The sequence below is a fragment of the Monodelphis domestica genome, chromosome 5, assembly GCF_027887165.1.
Source record: "Monodelphis domestica isolate mMonDom1 chromosome 5, mMonDom1.pri, whole genome shotgun sequence".
Taxonomy (NCBI): Eukaryota; Metazoa; Chordata; class Mammalia; order Didelphimorphia; family Didelphidae; genus Monodelphis; species Monodelphis domestica.
Window position 1 is genome coordinate 61,304,485 of NC_077231.1, and position 24,550 is coordinate 61,329,034.

Genomic DNA, 24,550 nt, shown 5'->3' on the forward strand with positions numbered 1-24,550 from the left:
GAACTCAAAATATAATTCAAAACACAATTAAGAGAAGCTCAAGACAACTGGGAAAAGAACTTAAAAAGCAAGATAACTCATCTGGAAACAGAAAATAGTGCCATAAAAGCCAAAATTAAATAGCTTTAAAATGAGGCAAAGAAGATGCAAGATGACCTCCAAAGAAAATCAGACCAGAAGGAGAAGAATGACCAAAAATCCAGGGATGGAATCCAGTCTTTAAGAACCAGAATACAACAATTAGAAGCAAGTGACTTCACAAGGCAGCAGGACACTATAAACCAAAATCAAAAGAATGAAAAAATTGAGGAAAATATGAAGCATCTCATTCACAAAACAGAAGATTTATAAAATCATTCCAGAAGAGACAACTTAAGAATCATTGGTCTACCAGAAGGCCATGACAAAAGAAAAATCCTGGACATCATCCTACAGGAAATTATCCAAGAAAACTGCCCCTATATTCTAGAACAAGAGAGAAAAGTGGAGATTGAAGGAATCCACAGAATACCTCCTGTACTTAATCCCCAACTGACAACACCCAGAAATGTTATAGCCAAATTCAAGACTATCAGATCAAGGAAAAAATGTTACAAGCTGTCAAGAAGAAGTTATTCAGAAACCATGGAACCACAGTGAGGATAGGATCTGGCTGCATCTACACTGAAGGACCAAAAGACATGGAATATGATTTTCCAGAAAACAAGGGAACTTGGTCTACAACCAAGAATCAATTACCCAGCAAAACTGACTATATTCTTACAGTGGAAAGTATGATCATTTAACAAAATAGAAGAATTCTAAGAATTTGTAAGGACAGACCTTAACAGAAATTTTGACGTCCAAGCACAGAACTCAAGAGAATCATGGGGCAGCTGGGTAGCTCAGTGGATTGAGAACCAGGCCTAGAGACTGGAGGTCCTAGGTTCAAATCTGTCCTCAGACACTTCCCAGCTGTGTGACCCTGGGCAAGTCACTTGACCCCCATTGCCTAGCCCTTACCACTCTTCTGCCTTGGAGCCAATACACAGTATTGACTCCAAGATGGAAGATAAGGGTTTAAAAAAAAAGAGGGAAAAAAGCAGAACAAAACAAAAAACCTCAAAACTTTGTTTTTAAAAGACCCAATAAATTAAAATGATATATATCCCTATGAGGAAAGAGGTCATTGGTAACTCTTAAAAATATTTAAAAATATTTGGTAACCTCATAGGTCCTCATGGATTGAAATATCATCTTTATGAAAATGACTCCAAGATCTACATATCAAGTTCCTGTCTTGCAACTCTAATGACCTATTCTATATTCTGCACTTCAAACTGGATATCCTGGAGATAACTCAAACTGAACATGTCTAAAATGAACTTCCTATCATTGCCTCTGAATCCTCCTATCTTCTAAGTTTTCCTAATTCTGTCAAAGGGATCTCTTATTTTTCCAGTTTCTTAGGTTCAAAACCTCCACATTATCCTTGATTCCTCCCTCTCCACAACTTCCTATGGTAGCCATTGATGTTTTATTTCATTTTTTGCCTTTAAATCTCTCTAAACTCTCTCATTCTGTCCATTCACATAGCTACAATCATTATTAAGGTACCAATCACCTATTGTCTAGATAAGTATAATAACATTTCTTAATTGGATACCTTGCTTTTAAGTCTCTTTCCATTCTCTTCCATCCTATGTAATAATATTTCTCTACATGTATATCTGACCATGTGAATCTCCTCAATCAACTCTAGTGGGTCTATCTTGCTTTAAAGATAAAACATGAAATTCTCTGTTTAGCTTATAAAATGCTTCACAATCTAATCCCCAAAAAAGTCTCATTGAACATTACTCCCCTTCCCACATTATTTAATCCAAACAAACTTGTCTTCTCTGTTCCTCATAGATCTCTCTCTCTCTCTCTCTCTCTCTCTCTCTCTCTCTCTCTCTCATTTGCATGCCTAAACACTAGTTGCCCCACATCCATGGAATATATTCCCTACTTACTTCTCCTAAATTAACCCATTCTTCAAAACAAAGCCCAAGCATGATCTTATGCATAGTCTTTCCTTATCGCTACCTTCCCCAACAAACTGTTAAGTGCTCCCTCTCAAAAAGAAGTTTCTATTCAGCTTTCTTCATTATTATTTTGTCATTTTATTCATGTGTGACTTTCATGATCCCATCTAGGACTTTCCTGACAAAGCAACTAGAGTTTACCATCTACTCTGGCTCATTTTACAGATAAGGAAAGTAAGGCAAACTGGGTTAAGTAACTTGCCCACAGTCACAGAGCTAAGGTCTGTATTTAGCTGATTTGTATATATTTGAATTTTTGGCTTTCTTTTCAGGGTGAATGTTTTCATAGGTTCTTGTTTTCCAATTTGAATTTATTCTCATTATGAGTAGGAATTATGTCATTCTTTGCTTGTATATTACCAATATCTAGTACATTACTATTTATATAAAAATACTTGATAAAGAGTTAAAGACTTTACATGCAAAAATGCCTTAAAACTTATTTGTAAAATAATTTTAAATATACAAAAATGTATATTTTTGGAAGAAAGAGCTAGCATCAATCATGGTTTGATGACTTACTTAAGGCTAGCTAATCAGCAAACATTTTTATGATCAATTTTTCTAATGGAATATTTATTATAATTTTCAATAAATATTCATGCAAACAAGACAAAACAGATATTTTAGTTTAAAATGACCATTTTAAGGCAGTATAATTTTAGAAATTACCAGATAAAGATAGAAGAAAAGGGATCATGTATACAAAATCATTTAAAGTTGCTCTTTTTATAGAACACTTAAACTAGAAACTAATAGAATGTCTAAATATTGAGAAATGGCTAAATAAATTATGATTTGTTATTGTAGTGGAATATCACTGTGCTGTAAGAAATTATGACATGTACAATTTGAAAAGAAACTGGGAAGACTTCTATGTACTGATGCAGAGTGAAATTAGCATAAGTAACAGAACAATTTACACAATGACAATAATGTCAAGAAGAAAAATTGAAATAATGAAGAAGGTTCCCTCCTAGGTGCTGCTAAAGAGGTGATTCACTAAATTTGCAGAATAAACTGTATATTTTTACACATAATCTAGGAGGGAATTTGTTTTGATCAAATATGCATATTTGTGATGGGGATTTTTTTTCCTAAGGAGAGAGGAAATTTAAAAAGAGTAATGAAGATATGATATTCAAGTATAGAATGCTGGAGTTTTACTTAAAAAATAGATTGTGTGACATGCAAATCTGACAAAAATCATAAAATATAAGTGTGAGGCCTTAAGATAGAGAGCCAAGTTCAAATCCAGCCTCCAACATTTACCAGCTATGTGACCTTGGACAAATCATTTAACTTCTGTTTGCCTCAGTTTCTTCATTTGTAAAATTAGGATAATTACATCACCTACATCATGGGGTTGATTAAGGATGAATCAAGATAATAATTGTAAAGTTCTTAAAATACTGTAAGCCTAGTTATATATTATAAGCATTATATTCACTATATAAATGTTAATGATGGTAAAGGAAGAAGTGAGGAGGAGGAAAAGGAAATGTTAATAACATGGTTTTATAGACTGAAACCCCTTAAAATAATTGGGTAATAAGAAATTGAGTTTCATATCTAGTTCAGAATCAGTGGTGTTTGTTGATATTATTTACTTACTCTTTATATGTTTGTTTCTGTAGAACAACTCCTCATCCCATCAGAACTTTGTAAGAAGAATCTTCTTACTTTTAGAATAAACATTCTTTTTTGCTTTAGTTTCCATTTAAGTTTCTATATTGAAGATGAAGAAAATTAAATCACCACTAATTATTGAGATATGATGATGAACTGGGTTAAATATTACATTTTGTGGTTATGGGTACTTCCAAAATTAGCACCAAGAATAAGAACCACTAAAACTACCTGTTTTGATTTTTTTCTTAAAGAATAGTGACTAGAATATCATTTTTTTTCACTAAAATGAGTGAAAATCATTCATTTGTTTTTTTAATAACCATTTTTCAAGTTTGACTTTGCAGAGAGCAATTTGCAAGCACTTGAGGAGAAGTAGAATTTAGGGAAGACACTGCCTGTATTCTTATCAGATTCTTCCATTCTAATAGGTGGGGGGGGGGTAAGACATCCCCTAAACAGATTATCAGAATTTACATTTCAAGATAGCAGAATTAGTGCTATCTCCCCCCTGTATAATATAAATCCCATGGGGGCCTACATATGCTCACTTTTGGATTTGCATTGAGTGGTTAGCAGAATCTGGCATGTAAGGATTGAGATGGGGCATGGATTTGTGATTTCACTGGCTTTGTGATTTTATTTCATTTCAAGGAACTCTTAATAGGGAAAGAATTTCTTTACAACATACACTCATAGAGGACTGCCTGAAATACTGAAATGTTAAGTTATTATGCATTAGAGATTGGATTTAAGTTCAGGTTTTCCTGTCTTCCAAGTCTCAGAACTGTCACCACATTCTTCTCACTTCGAGCAAATTAAGTGCTTAATTAATGTCTTTTTATTCATTGATGTATGAGATTGATGGAGGCCCTTACAGATGAGAAAACCTAAAATCCTCCAGAGATGGCATTTAAATTGGATTTTAAAAGATGAGTAGGATTCTAGAGGAAAAAAGGAGAAGAAAGCATCTTGTTCTTACCTCCACAACAATTCATATATATATATATATCCCTTTGTTTACACAATGTCACTAATCTAGTTCAGGCTTCCATCACCTCTCAATGAAGTACTGCTACTTCCTGCTAATCATACCTCCATACCTCATCTCTCTCCATTTTAATCCATGATCTACTTTGCAGTTTGGTCATATCCTTTCCCTGCTCAAAGAGCTCCAAAATGAGTAGATTCAAATAAAAAAAAAAAAACCCAAACTCATCTAGTTATCCTTTAATGTTCTAAACAACTCCCTTTCTACTTTTACAAGCTCATTGTATATAGTTCAGCCTTCCACCTACTGAAATTCAACAACACTGGTCTCTCTGGTCCTCAGGCATGTTTAACCTCCAACCTCTAAGTCTTTGCACTGGGTGTACTCTATGGATAGAATTTTCTGGCATTTCCTCACTGGTTTTCCTGCATTCCTTCAATACTTAACCCAAATTCCAATTTCTGGGGGAGGTCTCTTCCAACACTACACTCCTTACAGTTGCTAGTGCCTTCCCCTGTAAAATAATCTTGCATTGATTGCATTATAAATTCTTTTTAACTGACTTTAACTGACAAGGATTTAAGGAAACAGCTTGGGGAAAGGAAGAAGAACAGGAAAATACTGTACAAGTTCAGAGTTCCTATATAATCTGGACAATAAAGTATGTAGAAGGAGGGAGTGTACAGAAGAGAAGACAAGAAAACAATGAATATTTTTAAGGCAATACAATCAGAAAGTAAAGAGAGGACAATTATAATAAAAGTGATGACCTGTTTCTTCTGAATGAAAATGAAAAGAGATGGGGTTTTCTTGGAAAAGATACTAGCGTGGTTTCCCATTTTCTTCTCCAGCTCATTTTACAGATTAGAAAATTGAGGCAAATAAGGTTAATTGACTTGCCCAAGGTCACATAGCTTTGAAGTGTCCAAGGGCAGATTTGAGTTCTGTAGGATGAGTCATCCTGACTTAAAGAGTGGTACCCTATCTACTATATCACCTAACTGTAAGTGGTTATAAATAAATGCTCACTGAACTGAATCCTCAGTTTTCACAATTGTTTGGGATCCAACACAATTTTTATTAGAGAATTATGACAAAATAAATACTAAAAAGAAAAGCATATATAAAAAAAACAAATAAAAGTCTGCACAAACTCAAAGCAAGATAAGATGTCATAAAGCTAAGGCAATTCAACTCAGAGCTGAAATTCAGTAGGGCTTAGGTAAATGTCTATCCTTTGACAAACACTGACTGTGTTATGCTAGACAAATCACTTATTTATGCAAGTTCCAGGAAACCCTCTAAAATTTCAAATTGCAGAGTAACTGACAACCTGCTTTATTAAAAGTAGTATTCTCATTAGGGAAAAAAATGTATGATAAAAATCACAGGTCTAGGCAAAAAATAAAGAAATTAAAATAATAAAATAAATTCTCCTACATTTAACCTGTAGAATGCCAGGTATATTAGCATCTTGAAAGTATGATTGGTATATTGATATTGTATCTTATATGTTCATATACCAGACTCCTGGTCATGCTACTTATTGATTATTGTATTTCCAAATCTTCAGTCCAAAGGACAAAAGAATTCCTGAGCAGGACATATTTGCCTCAGGGTCCAACTGAGTTCTCACTTTGTTAGACTACATTCCTTACCAAGTCACATGTTTGATTAACCTCCTCCTCTTTGATTACGTGACGGTCAATTGAGCCAATGTTAAAACTTATGCCATGTCATATGTTCATTAGCTACCTCCCATTCCACATTCCTAAATTCTCCAATAAAAGTCTGGGGACATGTATAGAGTTCTCTCTCAATTCCATCAGAGGGCCACACACAATGGAGCCTATATTTTTAACTCCTTGTCTCTGAGTCTTTATTACTTTGTCTGTCTGTTTCTCTGTCTCTGTCTCTCTCTCCTCTTTCCATTTTCCCTCAGTTTCCAATCTCCTTCTCAGGTGTCCACCCATGAAAATATTAGCATGTAACTACAGGAGATTACATAACCAGAGAAACAAAAAGACAAAAAAAACTTAGATTTTCAGTCTCTGTGTTGGTTAAGTTGATCTTAATAAAAAAAAATCACTTCATAGTCTCTTTGATCTTAAAAAAAGAACATGTCAATTTCCTTTGTCTTCTAAAAGTAATCTCTTTAGATACTAAGCCATTGGTTCAAGAAAGTCAAGGATTTTCCATGTTTATATGATAATTCAAACTGAGTTATATTTACTGGCCTCTTTTGACATCATAAATAAGGTTAATTATTCATATGACTAACTATATAATATTTATATATTACATATGAACATATATGACTAAATTAATATAATTACAAAAATAGTTTATATTTTCTTAAATTGATAGCACAGAAAGCAGAGGATGACTAGACTGGCTTGGAGTTGTTGGGTTTTTTGTGATGTGAAAATTTTAATTTAATTAACTAATTTAGAGTATTTTCTATGGTTACATGACTAATGTTCTTTCCCTCCCCTCTTCCCACCCTCCTTCCATAGCCAACGAGTAATTCCACTGGGTTTTACAAGTGTCATTGATCAAGACCTATTTCCATATTATTAATATTTGCATTAGGGTGATCACTTAGAGTCTACATCCCTAATCATATTCCCATTGACCCAAGTGATCAAGCAGTTCTTCTTCTGTGTTTCTACTCCAACAGTTCTTTCTCTGGATGTAAATAGCAATTTGTCTCATAAATCCCTCAGAATTGTCCTGGATTATTGCATTGCTGCTAGTAGAGAAGTCCATTACATTTGATTGTACCACAGTGTATCTGTCTGTCAGACAGTTTTGTTATAAAAATGTTCTTCCAGTTTGTTGCTTTACTTCTAATTTTGGTTACATTGGTTTAGTTTGTACAATTTTTTTAAATTTGATATCATTAAAATCATTCATTTTACATTCTGCAATGTTCTCTATCTCTTCCTTTGTCTTAAATTCCTTCCTTTCCCAAAGATCTTACAGGTATACTATTCTATGTTTACCTAATTTAATTACGATTTGACTCTTTATGTTTAAGTCATTTAACCATTCTAAATTAATCTTGGAATAGGGTGTAAGATGTTGATTTAAACCTAATTTTTCCCAAACTGTTTTCCAATTTTCCCAGCAGTTTTTGTTGAATAATGAATTCTTGTCCCAAAAGCCAGTCTTTGGGTTTATTGAACACCAGCTTACTGAAGTAATTTACCCCTAGTCTACTCCATTGATCCTCCTTTCTGTCTCTTAGCCAGTACCATATTGTTTTGATGACCATAATTTTTTCATAATTTCCCTTGATATTCTTGATCTTTTGTTCTTCCAGATGAACTATGTTATATATATATATATTTTTCCATAAAAAAGTTTCTTGGAAATTTGATAGGTATGGCACTGAATAAATAGATTAATTTGGGTAGGATTGTTACTTTTATTATGTTAGTTCATTCTACCCATGAGAAATTTATATTTTTCCAATTATTTAGATCTAGTTTTGATGATGTAAAGTGTTTTGTGCTCATGTTCATATAATTTCTGTGTTTGTCTTGGCAGATAGAGTTATAAATATTTAATATTGTTTAGAGTGATTTTAAATGGAGTTTCTCATTCTAAGTCTTGCTGCTGAATTGTTTTGGAAATATATAGAAATGCTGATGATTTATGTGGGTTCATCTTCCACCCTGCAACTTTACTAAAGTTGTTAATTATTTCTACTAATCTTAGTCGATTTTCTGGGGTTCTTTAAGTGTACTATCATATCATCTGCAAATAGGGATAGTTTAGTTTGGATAGTTTAGTTTCCTCTCTGCCTACTTTAAGCCCTTCAATTTATTTTTTCTTCTCTAATTGATATCGTCAGTGTTTCTAGAACAATATTAAATAATAGAGGTGATAACAGGCATCCACACTTCACTCCTGACCTTATTAGGAAGCCTTCTAACTTGTCCCCATTGTAGATGATACTTGCTGATGGTTTTAGATATATACTATTTATTATTTTGAGGAAAGGCCCTTATATTCCTATACTTTCTAGTGTTTTCAATAGGAATGGCACCTCATTTTTCTTAAAGAATTCAGATGATCTACATTTGGTGACTGAAAAACATGTAATGTGTGCCTGCTGAGACAATCTCTGTGATATCTAAATTTTGTTCCAATTTTCAAAGTTTGTGTCTGACCATGTCACTTCATTTTTCCTTTAAGTGGTACCTCTTGGTGACAGAAAAGACAAACTCCTCTATTTAGGTTTAAAACTCCATGGGATCTTGCTCTAGCCAAATTTCCAGACCAATTAATTCATGTAAATTTCCTTTATGTTGCAGTCAAATTGGTTCTACTTGCTGTCTTTCATATGTAATGTTCCATTATCCATCTCTGTGAATTCCCAGAGTTATGAAATACACTTTCATTCTTGCTTCCTAGGATTCCTAGATTCTCTTAGGCTGCTTGATACAACAGTTTCTGAACTTGGAGTCCAAAAAACCAGAATTTACTTGTGTAACCAACCCTGGACAAGTCACTTAACTTCTGCCTAAATTTTCTTATCTGTAAAATGGGGATAATAATAGTACCTACCTCCAAGGACTATTGTGAAAATTAAATAACACAAAGTATATAATTTTTTTATCAAATTTATAGGACTTTAAAGTGCTATTTCAAATGCTAGCAATTATTTCAATGCTTAGCTGAAGCACAAATTCCTAAAGAAAATGTATTTTGATGTCCCAAGGCACTAGTGTGTCCTATCCTCATTGCTGTTCATTTAATTTGTATAAACATGGTACTCATTTATCTTTGAAAATATTCTTTGCAATAGAATAAAAACATTTGAAAACGATTGTTCCATGTATATCTATCTAACTCCAGATCCTAGGACAAATCCTAGATGAATGAGTAAATGAATGAAAAGGCTTCTTTGGGGCCATTTACTCAAAACCCAGGAGCAAGAGATTGCCATAGAGTAAGATATTCCATGAGAATGAAGTGTCCAAGCTGTGAATCCTTCTAGCTTACTCCGTTTTATTTAAGTTGTCATGTTTATATAAAAGGTATCAGAGTTGCAAAGAGTAGAGAACAAACTCAAAGCCTGATGAAAGAGGTGAGCATCAAGAATGTGGGCAGAGAGACTGTTTAACTTCCAAAACAGGAGGGGAGAAAAGAGGGTTAAAGGAAGGACACCAGCAGAACAATATACTTAGATATTAGTTGTTTTATATTCCTTTATGTCTTTTCCAAGACCAAGCAATTAAAAAATACAGTCCATTCATGATAACTGCTTTCTTGGATTTTGTTCGTAAGAGCTGTAACACAAAAGATACAAGGGGAATTTATTTCCATCTGCATGCTTAACTGAACACTCATATTCGAGATAACCAACTGTAGGAAAATAAAATGCCTAGCTACCTTCAGACAATTGCACAAACTTCCCAAATAAAGAGTAGAGATTTATCCCATAGAGAGCTTGTTTGTACATAGTTATTTGTATGTAGTAAATTGTGAACACTTTGAGGGCAGGAATTGGTTTTGCCTTTCTTATACCCCTGCGTTTAGTGCAATGTTTGCCACATAGTGATTATTAAATGCTTGTTGACTTGAAACAGGAACTAACACTTCACTTCTCTTATGTGAGGACAAGTGTCTTCAAACAGTGATAACAGGTTGCAACTGATAGAATGTTCAATTTATTAAAGAAGATTCCACATTACACACACACACACACACACACACAAATATATACATATACATATATGTAAATATATAATCCCCACTGTGCTATAGTATTCCCAGATATCTGGGAATAAGTAAGCATTAGTAAGCACTTAATTAAACCCCAAAAGATGTCATCCAACTAGTAAATAGCAGAGAGAACTCAAGTCTCCCGATATCAGTTCAGTATTCTTGCTACGGATTATTTTCCCAATTTGTGTGTATTTATACAGGAAATCTTAAAAAAAAATCCCCAAGGAGTCTTTGTTTAGGACTTGTATGTGGAATCTGGTAGCACAATGAATAGACAACTGGAGAATCAGGAAACTGTGTGACCCTCTGTCTGACTCAGTTTCCTTAATTATAATCTGGAGATGAAATTTCATTAGTCTTCTCAGTCATGTCTGCCTATGAACCCATTCAGTGTTTTCTTGGCATATACTGGAGTTGCTTCCCATTTTCTGTTCCAGTTCTTTTTACAGATGAGGAAACTGAAGCAAACAGAGTTCAATGACCCTTGTTTGTTTGTTTGTTTCCTCAGAGTTTCTGTGAGTATCAAATAAGATAAAATTTGCAGCACAGTGATTGGCATGCATAGGCACTATGTAAATGTTTATTCCTTCCTCTACCCATTATCTGTGGGGATCTTTGCCTAGGATATCAGCAGAATGCAAAAGAAACCAATCCAGATAAAAGAAAAATCATTTAGTTCACTTTAAGCTTACTCTTGTGTTGTTTCTCTCTGCTTTAAGTTCTGAAATTTCTTCTTCTTTTTCTAGCAACTGTTCCCGGCATGCATTTAATTCTTTTGTCAGAGCAGCAAATTCCTAAAACAGAAAATATAAAGAGTTATGGAGCTATCTGAAGTTTTCAAATAGTGCAATTATATTAGCATTTTAAAAGATACACAAATTCTAAACACACAAGTAAAACAGATACAAAATATTAGTTCCTAAAGTTTTAAGATACAAATATCTAAATTAAAAACAAAGTATATACACCTACTAAATTAATAGACTTGTAATTTCACTTCCACCAAGGTTGAATAAATTGATAAATGATATTCAAAAAGATAGTACTTTCCTTCCAAATATTCTGCTTCAATTTCCACCAAGCAAATACCTTATTGGTTATCTCAGTAAGAAATCTGGCTCATAAAAAACCTGGGTACAGTCTATAATCAGTGTTTATCTTTATGTTTATTGTTTCAAAAAGATATTATTTTAGGCTTTTGTTTGTTGTTGTTGTTCAATCATTTTTCAGTTGTGTTTGACACTTTAAGACCCCATTTGGGATTCTTCTGGCAAAGATACTAAATTGGTTTGCCACTTCCTGCTCCAGCTCATTTTAGAGGTGATAAAACTAAAGAATTATTAACAAACTGAACCAGAGTGACACAGCTCATTAGTGACTGAGGTTTGATTTGAATTCAATTTCAATTCACGGAGATAAGCCTGACTCTAGGTTTGGCACTCTGTCCACTGTCCATAATGTTTATTTTAACATTGCCTAATACAAAGATGTTTGGGGTTACTCAATGTGACTCAGGACAAGTCACTTAACACTGTTTGCCTCAGTTTCCTTTTCTATAAAATAAACTAGAAAAGAAAAAGGCAAGCAACTTCAGTATCTTTGCCCAAAAATCATCATATGGGGTCATAAAGAGTTGGATGTGACTGAAATGATTAAAACGATATAAATGCTGTGATGTATGTAATATATTTGAGTTTTATTGTATTTTGTAATTGTATTCATAATTGGATAATTTATAGAAAATGGGAATGCATGGCCCTCTGGATTAAGCATCTTTGAGGTTTCCGAACTCTCTCTGGCTTTTGTATTTGTAATTCTAATGCCTAGCATCAAGAAGGCACTGAAATGCTTGTTGAATATTCATTTAATTAAACAGGTTTTTTTTTTTCCTTAGGATATGGGCTATTTGTGTCTTCTAGTCAGCACTGGCAACATAATAAATAGAAAATAATTGCATGTAATAATTACAAATAACTTTCCATAAATCTTGTTACCTAATGAGAATATTATATCTATTTCTGAACTTAGAAAGATATAGAACCATTGAAAAATATAGAAAAGAGTAATGTAATTTTTGAAGACAGGAACATAATCATTATAAAGAAAAGATGAAATAAGAACAGAAGAGCTGATAGATTTCTGAACTTGGAGTTATGGGATCAAAGGATTCTATAACCATGAGTCTATTACCATTTCTTAAGCACCTACTAAGGCACCATACTCAGTTATAATTATGATTAGATGGGACCTGAGCTAATATATAGCAGTCTTTTTATAGACCATGAAAATGTAGAACACAAGGATTAAACAACTTTCTAGAAACACATAGGTTGCTTAATATCAGAGCCAGGATTTGAATTTAGCATCTTTCATTTGGGTCATCCTGAAATCCTATGATTACAAGCTTGATGCTTCAATGATCCACACTGGCTTTCAGTCAATTAATCAATCAAGGAATTTAGAAGCATTTATGAAACACTTTTGATAGGCAATTTAGAAGTTACTAACAATACTTCAAGTACATAAATATGCATATGCTATATATCTTTTTATGAGAAGGATTATATATATAATTTAATTGGTATATGATCTTTGCAGAGGAGGAAACTCTTATCAAAGCAATTTGGCATCTTTTGAACAATGGAGCAGTTAAATGTTAAATAACTTTCCCAGGGTTATATAGTCAGTGTTCCACAGATGAGACTCCAATCTAAGTCTTCCTAACTATGAAGCCATCTATCACTGTTATTCTGCCCTTTTGAAATAAAAGATGATGCACAAAATAAGTGAGACATTTCAAAGCAAGAGAGCCTGGTTCAAATTCTGCTTCTGATGTACAATTCTGTACAACCATGGCCAAATCATTTAACCCTAGGGTTTACTCTCAGGAATTTAAAATTACAGATAACTTGCAATCTGAATTGGTGGAAATAGTTGCCATTACAACAAAATTCAAGACTTACTGATACATTTTCCTCAGAGTACAAAGTTGAGAATGTGATGCTGTAAAATTTATCAAAAGACCTAATATAGGAAAGATGAGCCCCCAAAGTCTTAGTTTCTTCTGAAGATAGAATAAGGAGGAGGAAATGGGTTATGTTGTGATCAGAAACATTTAAATTGGGTATTAGGAAGATCAAAAGATCATAGAGTAGAGCGAGAGGGGATGATAGAAGCTAAGAAATCCAATGCTTCCATGAAGAAATTTAATTTCAGGTGATTTGTGATTTCTCTGGACTTGAACAACTTATTAGGCATGAAAATAGGTTAAGAGCCTAGTCTTCTTCCTCCCTCCCCAGTGATAATACATTTTTTCTGATTATATAGACCCAAAGAGCCATTGGAGACTGGAATAAACTGCATTGGAATTCATGTTTAAGGAGAGCTTTCTTCCCAATAGAACTCTAATGGCTTGGTACTTTGGTAATTATGTATTTAGATGACAGAGTAGAGAGAACACCAGATGGAATCAGGAAGACTCATCTTTCAGAGTTTAGTTCTGGCCTCAGACATTTCCTAGCTGTGTAAACTATAACAAGTCTTTTACGATTTTCTCATCTATAAAATAAACTGAAGAAGGAAACGACAAACCACTTCAATGCCTTTGCCAAGAAAACCCCAAATGGGATCATGAAGAGTCAGACATGACTGAAATGAATGAACAACAACTTCGTTAATAACTTGGTAATTGGCTCTCTACAACAGTGTAAATCTGTTCTGCTTGGCTTTAAAATGATTAGTAAGTAATTCCAAAGATTGACATTTCATCTTCATAATCATATAAAGCTTATAGCGTAAGGCCTCAAAATTTGATTTGTTATTCAATATTTTTGTGTATAGTATTCATTTATTTATTCATTCATTCATTTATTTATTTTTAATTAATTAAATTTTTTATTTCCTCAATTTCAAACATTAGTCCTTGGTTACAAAAATCAAATTCTATTCCCTCTTTATTCCCCCCACCCTTCCCATAACCAACATGCAATTTCATTGGGTATTACATCTGTCTTTGATCAGAACCAATTTCCATGCTGTTGGTTTTTGCATTAGGATGTTCATTTAGAGTCTAGATCCCCAACCATATCCCCTGACCCATGTATTGAAGCAGTTGTTTTTTTCTACTGCGTTTCTGTCCTACAGTTTTTCCTCTGAATGTAGATAGTGTTCTTTCTCATTGATCCCTCAGAGTTGTTCATGATCACTGCATTGCCACTAATGGAGAAGTTCATTACATTCAATTGTACCACAATGTGTCAGTCTCTGTGGACAATATTTTCCTGGTTCTGCTCCTCTCGCTCTGCATCACTTCCTGGAGGTCTTTCCAGTTCACATGGAATTCCTCCAGTTCATTATTCCTTTGAGCACAATAGTATTCCATCACCAACATATACCACAATTTGTTCAGCCATTTCCCAATTGAAAGGCATCCTCTCATTTTCCAATTTTTTTGCCACCACAAAGAGCGTGACTATGAATATTCTTGTACAGGTCATTTTTACTTATCATCACTTTGGGGTACAAACCCAGCAGTGCTATGGCTGGATCAAAGGACAGACAGTCTTTTATCGCCCTTTGGGCATAGTTTCAAACTGCCCTCCAGAATGGTTGGATCAATTTACATTATTCATTTATTAAACAAGAAACAATACACCAAAAATGGCAGAGGGGTTCTGTTCCTCATGTTAGAGTGGCAGAAAAATAAAAGAGAATTGATTGATATGTTCTTGGAATTAATTTAGGAATTAAATATACTAATTAACATTAGGATTGGTGCTTAATATTAATTCCCTATTTTTAGCAAGTGAAGACGTCATTGTATGTGTAACTGAACATGCTTAGTCATTGGATCATAGCTGAAAGAGACCTTAGAGAATATCCAGAATGGCTCCCTCATTTTATAGACATTTTACAAATTAGCAAACTGAAAATGGAGTTAAGTACTTGCTTATGGTCACAGAGATAAGAGCTTTGCAAATTTTATGATTTTAAAAAAGTTTTCTGCCCAATATTTTTATTAAAATTTCATTTTTAAAATTTTAATTAAATTTAATATAAATTTGTAAAAATTAAGATTTATGAATCAGAATTTGAACTCAATAGTCTTTGACTTGAAGTCCAGTGTCTTTCTACTCACTGCAACAATTTGTTGCTTCCACAAAAAGATAGAGAAGTTTGGAAGGTGAACAGGCAAGTGAGGGAAGAATTTTAAGAGCACAATTGGTTTTCCTCTTTCTGGCAGGCTTTCAGCAAAGCATTCCTGGCAAATGATTGATTAATCTATCAAAACCCATTTTTCATTTATGATTATCCAAACAGTACTATGGAGTCTTAACAACAGATTCCTAAATTTGTTTCTGAGGATGTTGATGTTCCAGATCAGAATGCCTAGGGATGAGGGGAGTACATTAGAACCTGACATAGGGAGCCTTGAATGAGAAAAAAATAAAATTGGACCTCTAATTTCATCAGTATTAGGAGTTTCCAGTAAGGAACTCACTTGACCAATGCAGAGGAGAAACTGCTCTGTATTTGCTTCCGTGGGGTTGTGATTGCTCTGCAGGCGCTTCACCCATATTATCATTAACCTGCTTTAAAATTATTTTCAGAAATAGCAAAGGCACTGCTTAGTGTGGTTAAGAAGGTCCTGGCTGGTCAGTTTCAGGCACAATAGCAGTTAGTTTGAAACTTTCAGAAGTTCAAAAAGAAAAAAAAAGAACATATTCATTTAACTTAAGCTGCATACAGGAAAATCTAAATCAAAAGTAAATGATTAAGTTCAATGTGGAAGACAGGGAGGTGGTTTGGGGTTTGTATTTCGGTTTGGGCTCTACCCTGCCTTCTTCCTTCCCCTCCCCCTTCTTCCCAAGAGGATACTTCAAAGAGCTCAGAGCAGTCTTGAGGGCTCAGATTCCAGATGAAAGGGCTCACTGTCAGGATTTGCCAGAGCTACTGACTAGTCTGGGGTTTTTTTCATTGTTTTGTTGTTTTCCTAGTGGTGGCTTGATTGCCTCTTCTTGTCAGTCTCTGAGCATATTATTTAAATAGAGAATGAAAAGGGAGAATTAAAGAGAAGAATAAACCCCTGACTTAAGACTCTCCAAAATCATAATCTTACATATAAACAAGTTTGTTTTTCAGGGAGGAAAACCACAAGGAAAATAGCATATTTGTTCATTCATTATATTCTTTCAGAAGAGCGGCAATGTGGTGAAGTGGGTAAAGGTCCAGAGATGGAGTAAGGAAAAACCAGGTTTCCATCCTGCCTCTGACACTCACCAGCTGCCTGATTCTGAGCAAGTCAAATAACCTCTTGGTTCTCTAAACACATATCTAAAACCAACATTTTCTGATACACCCACCAATTTACATTCCTACTTCACAATGGCAATTGCTTTCCCCAGTGAAATCAGAGATTCAAACTATCAGCTTAAAAAGGAATTTCCTAAAAAAAAAAAAAAGCTTCATACAGAATCTACATTGTTAAGTTCAGAAATGTGTACAGATATAGACACATAAATGTCTATCAGAAATTTTAATGTATTTAAGTTCTCTAACCTAGAACATTTGTGGAGTTTGTGGTGTCCAGAGGGAAACCTTGGGTCCCATGCCACCTTGATATATCATAATAATCTAAAATATAGTAGCTAATTTATGTATTAAAATCTATATTTTTATTTGACATAGAAAAAATAGAGAAATGAAATCTCACATATATAGAAAATATAGAAATAGATCAAGAATAACTAGAAACAAATATACAGTGAAACGCTCTATATAGAATATGCAGAGTTATAAAATAATATATATATGTATATATAGGAATAACATTTTACATAAAAATAGAGAAATATCTTTTGGGAAGAAAGGTCCTAACCTGTAGTTTTATTATTATGAGGAACATTCAGAAGGGAGGGACATCTTTATATCTTGATAGATCAGTAACAGTCTGTATTTTAAAGTATCAAAGAATTTCCTAGTCATTGAGATGAAACTTGCACAGGCTATATGACTATTAAAGTGACTGATACAGATCGAGAACCCAGTTCAAGGCCAGCTCTATCCACTTTGATATTGCCATGTATGTATATGTATAATCATGTATGCATAAATATATATGTGTGTGTAAATAAATGCATATTTTACTATAATTACCTATATGTGAGTACTTATTTATCCAGGAGTGGAGGAATAATGTTTTATTTAATCTTTGTATTTTTGATACATCCAACATAATCTTTGTTAGGTAGTTAGATGGTGTAGTAGATAGGGTGCCAGATATTGAGGCAATCATCTTTATGAGTTCAAATCTGACCTCAGATACTTATTAGCTGTGAGATCTAAGGCAAATCACTTATTTGGCTTCAGTTTCCTCATCTGTAAATGAGCTGGATAAGGAAATGGCAAGTCACTATGTCATCTCTCCCTAGAAAACCCCAAATGGGGTCATGAAGAGATGGATAAAAATTTCACAAAGGACCATAATTGTTCACTTGAATCACTGACTTATACTACACTGTGGTAGTGGTGGTGATGATACCACCATCTCATTTGCATCTAACACTAACACTCATATGTATCTACAAAGTATTTTTATCATAACAATCTGGCCAGGTAAATAGTACAAGTATTATCTCTCCTTTTACAGATAGGGAAACTAAAGCTCTAATAGTTGTGTGTTGACTTGTACATTTATGGTCACACATCCAATAAATCACAAAATACATTTTTCATAACTAAGAATTTATACTTTCATTGGTGGGTGTGGAAGCTCTCACTGTTGAGGCAGAGGAAGAAATCTTTAAAAGTGAGGAGAGTTGCTATGGCAAACAAAAAATTTCAACCTAGGTCCAACCTGATGAGGAGTTTCTCCAAACTGAGTTAAACAAGAGACGTGCACTCTATTGTAGGTTCTATCTAAAGTGCTGTGAATTGGGCAGATCTGCTCCATAAGCATAGCCTTTGAGAGCTACCTACATGGCACCATGAAACACGAGAGGAGGGAGGGCTTTAGCAAAGTTGATGAAAAGCATGGGAGGAAAAATGAAAAAGGAAAGTAAGCCTCAATTATCTTGCTCAATAATACTGTCCTGAGTCCTCTGCTTCTCACCAAATGCTCTAGGCAGTTCATTAACCTAACATTTGTGGAGTTCAAGAACAGATGTGAATAAGGCATATGATGTTGGATCATGTTGTCAGAACCCTGCAGCACCTAAAAAATAAAGCACTTCAAAATATCTTTTTGATCATATTTTCCTCAAGCTATGTTCCAAATTCGTCATGTTTTAATATGCTAGAAAAACTGGAAACTGCCCTAGCAGTCCTATTTGCAATAATCTAAGACAAGAGCTCTTACTTTTTAATGGCAAGGACCTCTTTTACTTTCTGGTGAAGCCTATGAACCCCTTCATACAATGAGGTTCTTAAATTTATGAAACAAAATATGCCAGATTACAGAATAAACCAATTATATTTCAGTGAAGCTGTGGTTGTTTTTGAATTCCCTAAATTCATCCACAGAGTCCTTGAGAAACCAATATAATTTATATGGGTATTCCTATAGCTGTGTGTGTGTGTGTGTGTGTGTGTGTGTGTGTGTGTGTGTGTGTGTGTGTGTATTATAGGAATACTTACATCCCAAATGTAACCATTTCTAAAACTAATAAATAACAGCAATGCAAGTTGGGGAGAAAAGGAAGAAAAAAGTGAGAGATGCTCATTAGATCCATTATTTAATTCCTTATTCATATTTCTTACATTACACTTGCCAAGAGTAAATCATTTATTTTGAGCTTTCCCCAAACCATAGTGGTTCCTAGTAATGGTTACTCAATTTGAAAAGTAAGCAAAGAGTGGGTTTCATAAACTCAGAACACCCACATTTATTTGCTTCTTTGTTTTCTGTTATATAACAGCACAGGATGCTAATGACCTCTGCTCTTGCATTTGCCTCCTAGACTCATGGGGACCAAAGAAATGCTGTCATCTGGAATTATTGCTTGTAACAGTAATGCTACATGGTCAGTCATAGGTTAGAAGGCTGGGAGGAAAAATCCTCTGCATAACTAATACAATTTGACAGGCACAACTGCACTTTTAAAATTGTCACAGAAGTTGTTGAGCTAGGAAGCCAGTTAGAAATCAAAACAAGTTTTAAGCTGCATGGAAATTATTCCGGATGCCCTTTTCCATGTTCAAATACTGATGACCAAATTCTATGAAGGAGAAGGATTGCATATTTTCCCTGCTAAGGAAAATTCATGATAGAAAGATATATTATTCTTTTTGAATATAACTTGAGTCTAGTAGCTGTTGAATACCAAGCTTTCAGTTTCTCCTTTAATTTTAAAACTCATAGGATATCCAAAAAGTCTTCTCCATTTGTTTTACCTTACAAAAAACCTAATGAGATTAGTCCAGTGGGGAGTGATCTAAATCAGCTCAGATGAGTACAATATGGATTTATTTAACTGGATTTTTAATGGCTCAAAGTCCTCTTTAGATCCTGAATTCTCACCTAAAATATTAAGAATGTCCCAAGGGTCTATTCTGATTTGTCATGGAAGCCTTGTGAGCCCTTCCTGTCCATTTCTATGCTATTGATGGCATTATTGTAAGATCTATTACAGGAACTTAATGGAACACCAGTGAAGAGTGAAGGCAAACAATGCAAAAGGATCGCCTTAAAAAGATCAAATTTTGTAGAGACATAGTGAATTGTGAAGGGAGTTAGCTCTTCACATATCTTGCCTCACAATCCATAAGTAGCTTTCCAGCCCAAACTTTTCTAGCAACTGTTCTCAGACAGTTGCGAATAGGGTAATCCTGAAAACAATAACAATAACAAAGAAAATCCTTGAAACAACTCAAGAGGACTTCTGTTTCATGGATAACTGTAATCATTCCAGAAAATTTTGCTTGCTACTCAACTTGTTCCTAAATCTTTAACACATGAGGACCATTCTCCAAGGAGTTCAAGTATCTCTTCCTTTCTTCTGTTATATGCCAAAGAATCTCCCATATTGCTCTCCAAGTGAAGTTAACTATTTTCTATACAAGAATGGATTTGAACATTATTCAGCAGTGAGCTGACCTTTTATACCTTTGCTGGAGTAATACATCTTGACTAATATAGACTTTGTTTCTATCACTTTTTGAAGACCTTCCTGAGGATTTTACCTTGCTTCTATGTCAGGCATTCCTAACTTATTTTGTGTGGCACCATCTGCTTTGGCAGTCTGGTGATGCCAAAAAACTTTTTCTCAGAAATGCTAAATTTCAGTTAAAGGTTAATAAAAAATTAAGATGTATTTTTTCCATAGAAATTCATGAAGCTCCTCTCCACACACAATCAATCTACAAACCACTGTTTAAGAATAATGATTCTAGATAAAAAGATATGAATGAACCAAGTCTTGATGAGTGGAAACAATGAATCCCATGAAATAGTCTTATCATACAAATTCAGAGTAAATATTTCCATTGAGTTAGAACCAATAACTGTATTTTACATAATTATAATTGAATAATGTGAATTCTAATTCATGAAACTATTTCATTGGATTTATTATCCAGACTAATTTGGAACTATCTGTGCTAATGTGGTTAAATCTGTTATATTTGGAGGCCAAGGAAGACTGGTTGAGATATATATATATATATATATATATATATATATATATATATATATGACATGGGCATTGTACTCCCAGAAACTCAGGCAAATTATTACCAGGAAAATTCCTTTACTCCCTTACATCCTTGTAACTTCTAGCCTTAAAACAACTAATGAACCCTATAGGACTCTGACATGATTGTCCTCTTTGATCCTCCTTTAGATTTAAGATGGACAGAGAGATACACGTCCAGGCTACACCTTGATTCTATCGGGCTTTATCTCAGACAACTGTCTGTTCCCTAAAACTAAAGAATCTTTTATGAGGGTCATTCCTTATGTCTCCAGGCAGACCCCAGTCAGATGGCCAAACCCCTGACCAAATGCCTGAGGGTTTACTACTCTAGAGTCACATCCACACCATGACATAGCATGTTGTAAAGAGTATAAGATCCCTAGAACTGATGTCGTCTAGGGGACAGCTTTTCCATTCATGCTGTCCTCCCAGGGTGACAGTCTTTCCATCCATGCTGTCTTCCCAAGAAGCAGTCTTCCATCTTGCTGTTCCACCTGTACTATCCTTCTGGCCATCCTTAACATTACTTTCTAAATTAATAATTTTTTATTTTCATTTTTAAGTTTCTGATCTTGCATTCTTGGAGAAAGGTATCCTTCCTGAACCCCAAGGGTGAACCTCCTCACCCCCACAACATATATATATATATATATATGTATATGAAGTATTTCCTGACAAACAAGTAATGCCAACTTCACAAAGAACAAATTTAACATATTAGTTAAATGTAGATTATAATAGATTGACTCAGAACTTCTTTTTTACTTCCCTTGATTAAAATAGACAGATTTGGAGGAAAAGGTGGTCATTTAATATATAGCCATTTGCTCCTAGAAAGTTAACAGTTGTCATCACTGATATATTTCCAATCCTAGGCAAGGCTATCCTTGGGAAAAATGGTAATGTAGGCCAACTATATATTTGTTGCCCTTCTCTATTTTAGCATCACTCCAATCAGATGTCCCAATCATTACTTCCCTCTCACACTTTAACCTTTACTTTGATTAACCTTATCTGTTTAGAAGAAATATACTCAACTCAGAATCTCTTTTATTTTTCTTTGTATAACAAGAACTTCAGTGTTTGGCTTATGATGGTTTCTTAATCAATGTTTGTTAGCAAAGGGTTGGAATTGTAATCAGAATTTAAGAGTAATAAAACACTTTTTAACAAGAAGCATTACTCACAATCAGGATGGGCTCACTCTGAATGGGCACCTAAGTGGAAAAGGGCAGCTAGGTAGAGCAATCAAAAGAGTGCTAGGGCTAGAGTCAGAAAGATTTGGGTTCAAATGTGACTTCAGTCACCAGCAGGGTGTCCTTAGGCAAATAATTTAACCCAGTTTGTTTTTGTTTCTTCATTTATAAAATGAACTAGAGGAGAGATGGTGAACAGTATCTTTGTGAAGACAACCTCAAATGAGGTTAGGAAGAGTTAGACATGACTAAATACCTAAATCATCCAAACAAAAGCAACAACTTTTTAGATTCTGGAGTTCCTATCATGAAAGATGAACTATCAGGGATGTTGGGGAAAACTTTTCTATGTCAAAAAGTGATGGACTTAGAAGACTAATGAAACTCCTTCCAATTCAGAAATTCTGTGATTCTTAATTTAAAAAATAATAATTTTAGTGTAGGATGGAATATGAGAATGTACAGGCAAAACTTCTTTGGGACACATCATTTGGGCACCAAATATTCTTAGTGCTTGTGAGGAAAACTGTGAGAAGATTTAGGGGAATAGAATAGCAAGTGGTTAATTATGAGAACTGAGTGAACGACATCGACTCTATCTTGGGCCTTAATTCTGGCGCTAGCTTAGTTTCCTTTCTATTCATTTTGAGACTTGTCCAAATTCTGTCTTGGGAGAAAAGTTTATTCAATTGTGGGAATTAGAAGAAAACCTTAATGCATTGTATGAACCTAAATCTGTATGGCTGGGAAACTGGACCTCTTGTACTTGTTTTTAGAGACCCTTAACCAAGGACCAAGGTCATGTTTACCAGAAATTCAGCCAGATCCTAAGATCAATGTAAGGAATTTTCTTATAATTGAATGTTTCAAGCGACACACCTGTCTTACATGAACACTGGCCCCATGCTAATAAATCAATCATCGTTTCCATGTTCCTCTGATTGCCTACTGATATTAGAGCAAGAGTTGGACATCTCTTTTCCCGAATTCATGAAACTGCACCTCTACCCTCTTAACTTGGAAAGTCAATAATATTTCATCCAATGAGAAATCAGATTACCTAAAGGTGCTCTGTTTCCTTTTTAATTAATTGGTCTTATCTGATTAATTGTTTTTACTGTATATAGATCTGTCTCCTCCTTTGTTCAGAGTTCTATACCTAAACTTAGGAGGGTCTTTGCTCCTGATTTTTCAGGCAATAGGCATGCTTTGCTTAATAAATCAATATGCTCAGAATATCAAATTGTGTTTCCTCAGTCATTCCATCTTTTGCTTATTACAGGCTACAATTAAAAATCTTTCAGTGGCCTGTCAGTGAAAATTGATTTAAGATACAAAGTCTTTGGCCTGTTAATTAAGACTCTTCACAATCTGGGTGCAACCTACCATCTTGGAATTTTTTCATGAATTTCTCATCTATCAACTCGACAATCCAAACTATAGTTCTAACTATTCCCTGAACTTGACCTCTTACCTCTCACTTCTGTACATTTGCAGAAGTTATCAATTAGGGATAGAATGTTTTCTCTATCCTCATCACTATTTCTTGTCTCTCCTTAAGATTCTTCAAAGGAGTTACTCTCTCATTCTGCTACAAGGATTCATTCCACAATCCTTTCAGTCACAAGTCCTCTATTCAGCCTTGAAATATATTGTATTATACTTCTTTCTGTGGAAGCTGTTTATTTATGGGTGAGTATAAACTCTATTTGTATCCTATATCTGCAGTGTGATGCCCCAAATATATTTGTAAAAGTTTGCTGAAATAATGTTGAGTAAATTTTGATAAACTCAAATCTCTAATAAATTAAAATTGTGAGTGTCCTAAATGAAAATAGAAAACTGTATGGTGAGTCTAAGTAGGTTGCAGTTTGTTACCAATGATGACTTGTATAAAAATAGTAATATGTAAGATAAAAAATTAATACGACCAAAAATGTATGATTGGCAAACTAGTTGGTAGGGTCAGAAGAGATCATACCAGATACAATGCTTGAGCTCTGTAATGATATACATGAAATTGTAAATTCTCCTCTGAAGAATTTATGTAGTCATGTGCAAGACATCCTTGAGGATCAGGAGGAATGGATGGCAATCTATCCTAGAAGAAGGAGTATATCCACATCATTTTCTATGTTGTGCTATCATAATCTCAAAAATATAGATAAAATGTATGTGCACCCATATTTTAAAGTGGAAATATTCCCTAATTAAAAATATATACAATTTTCATCTTAT

General features: G+C 34.2%; 1 protein-coding gene across 21 annotated transcripts in view; it reads right to left on the reverse strand.

Moving 5' to 3' along the window:
• The window catches only part of PPFIA2 (PTPRF interacting protein alpha 2), a 654,901-nt gene that overhangs the window by 239,254 nt on the left and 391,097 nt on the right, over nt 1-24,550 (reverse strand). For all 21 annotated transcript variants that reach the window (XM_056798558.1, XM_056798566.1, XM_056798564.1 and 18 more), the window contains one exon: nt 11,118-11,219. In XM_056798558.1, coding sequence (XP_056654536.1) covers nt 11,118-11,219 — 102 coding nt within the window. The remainder of the gene's footprint in view (nt 1-11,117; nt 11,220-24,550) is intronic.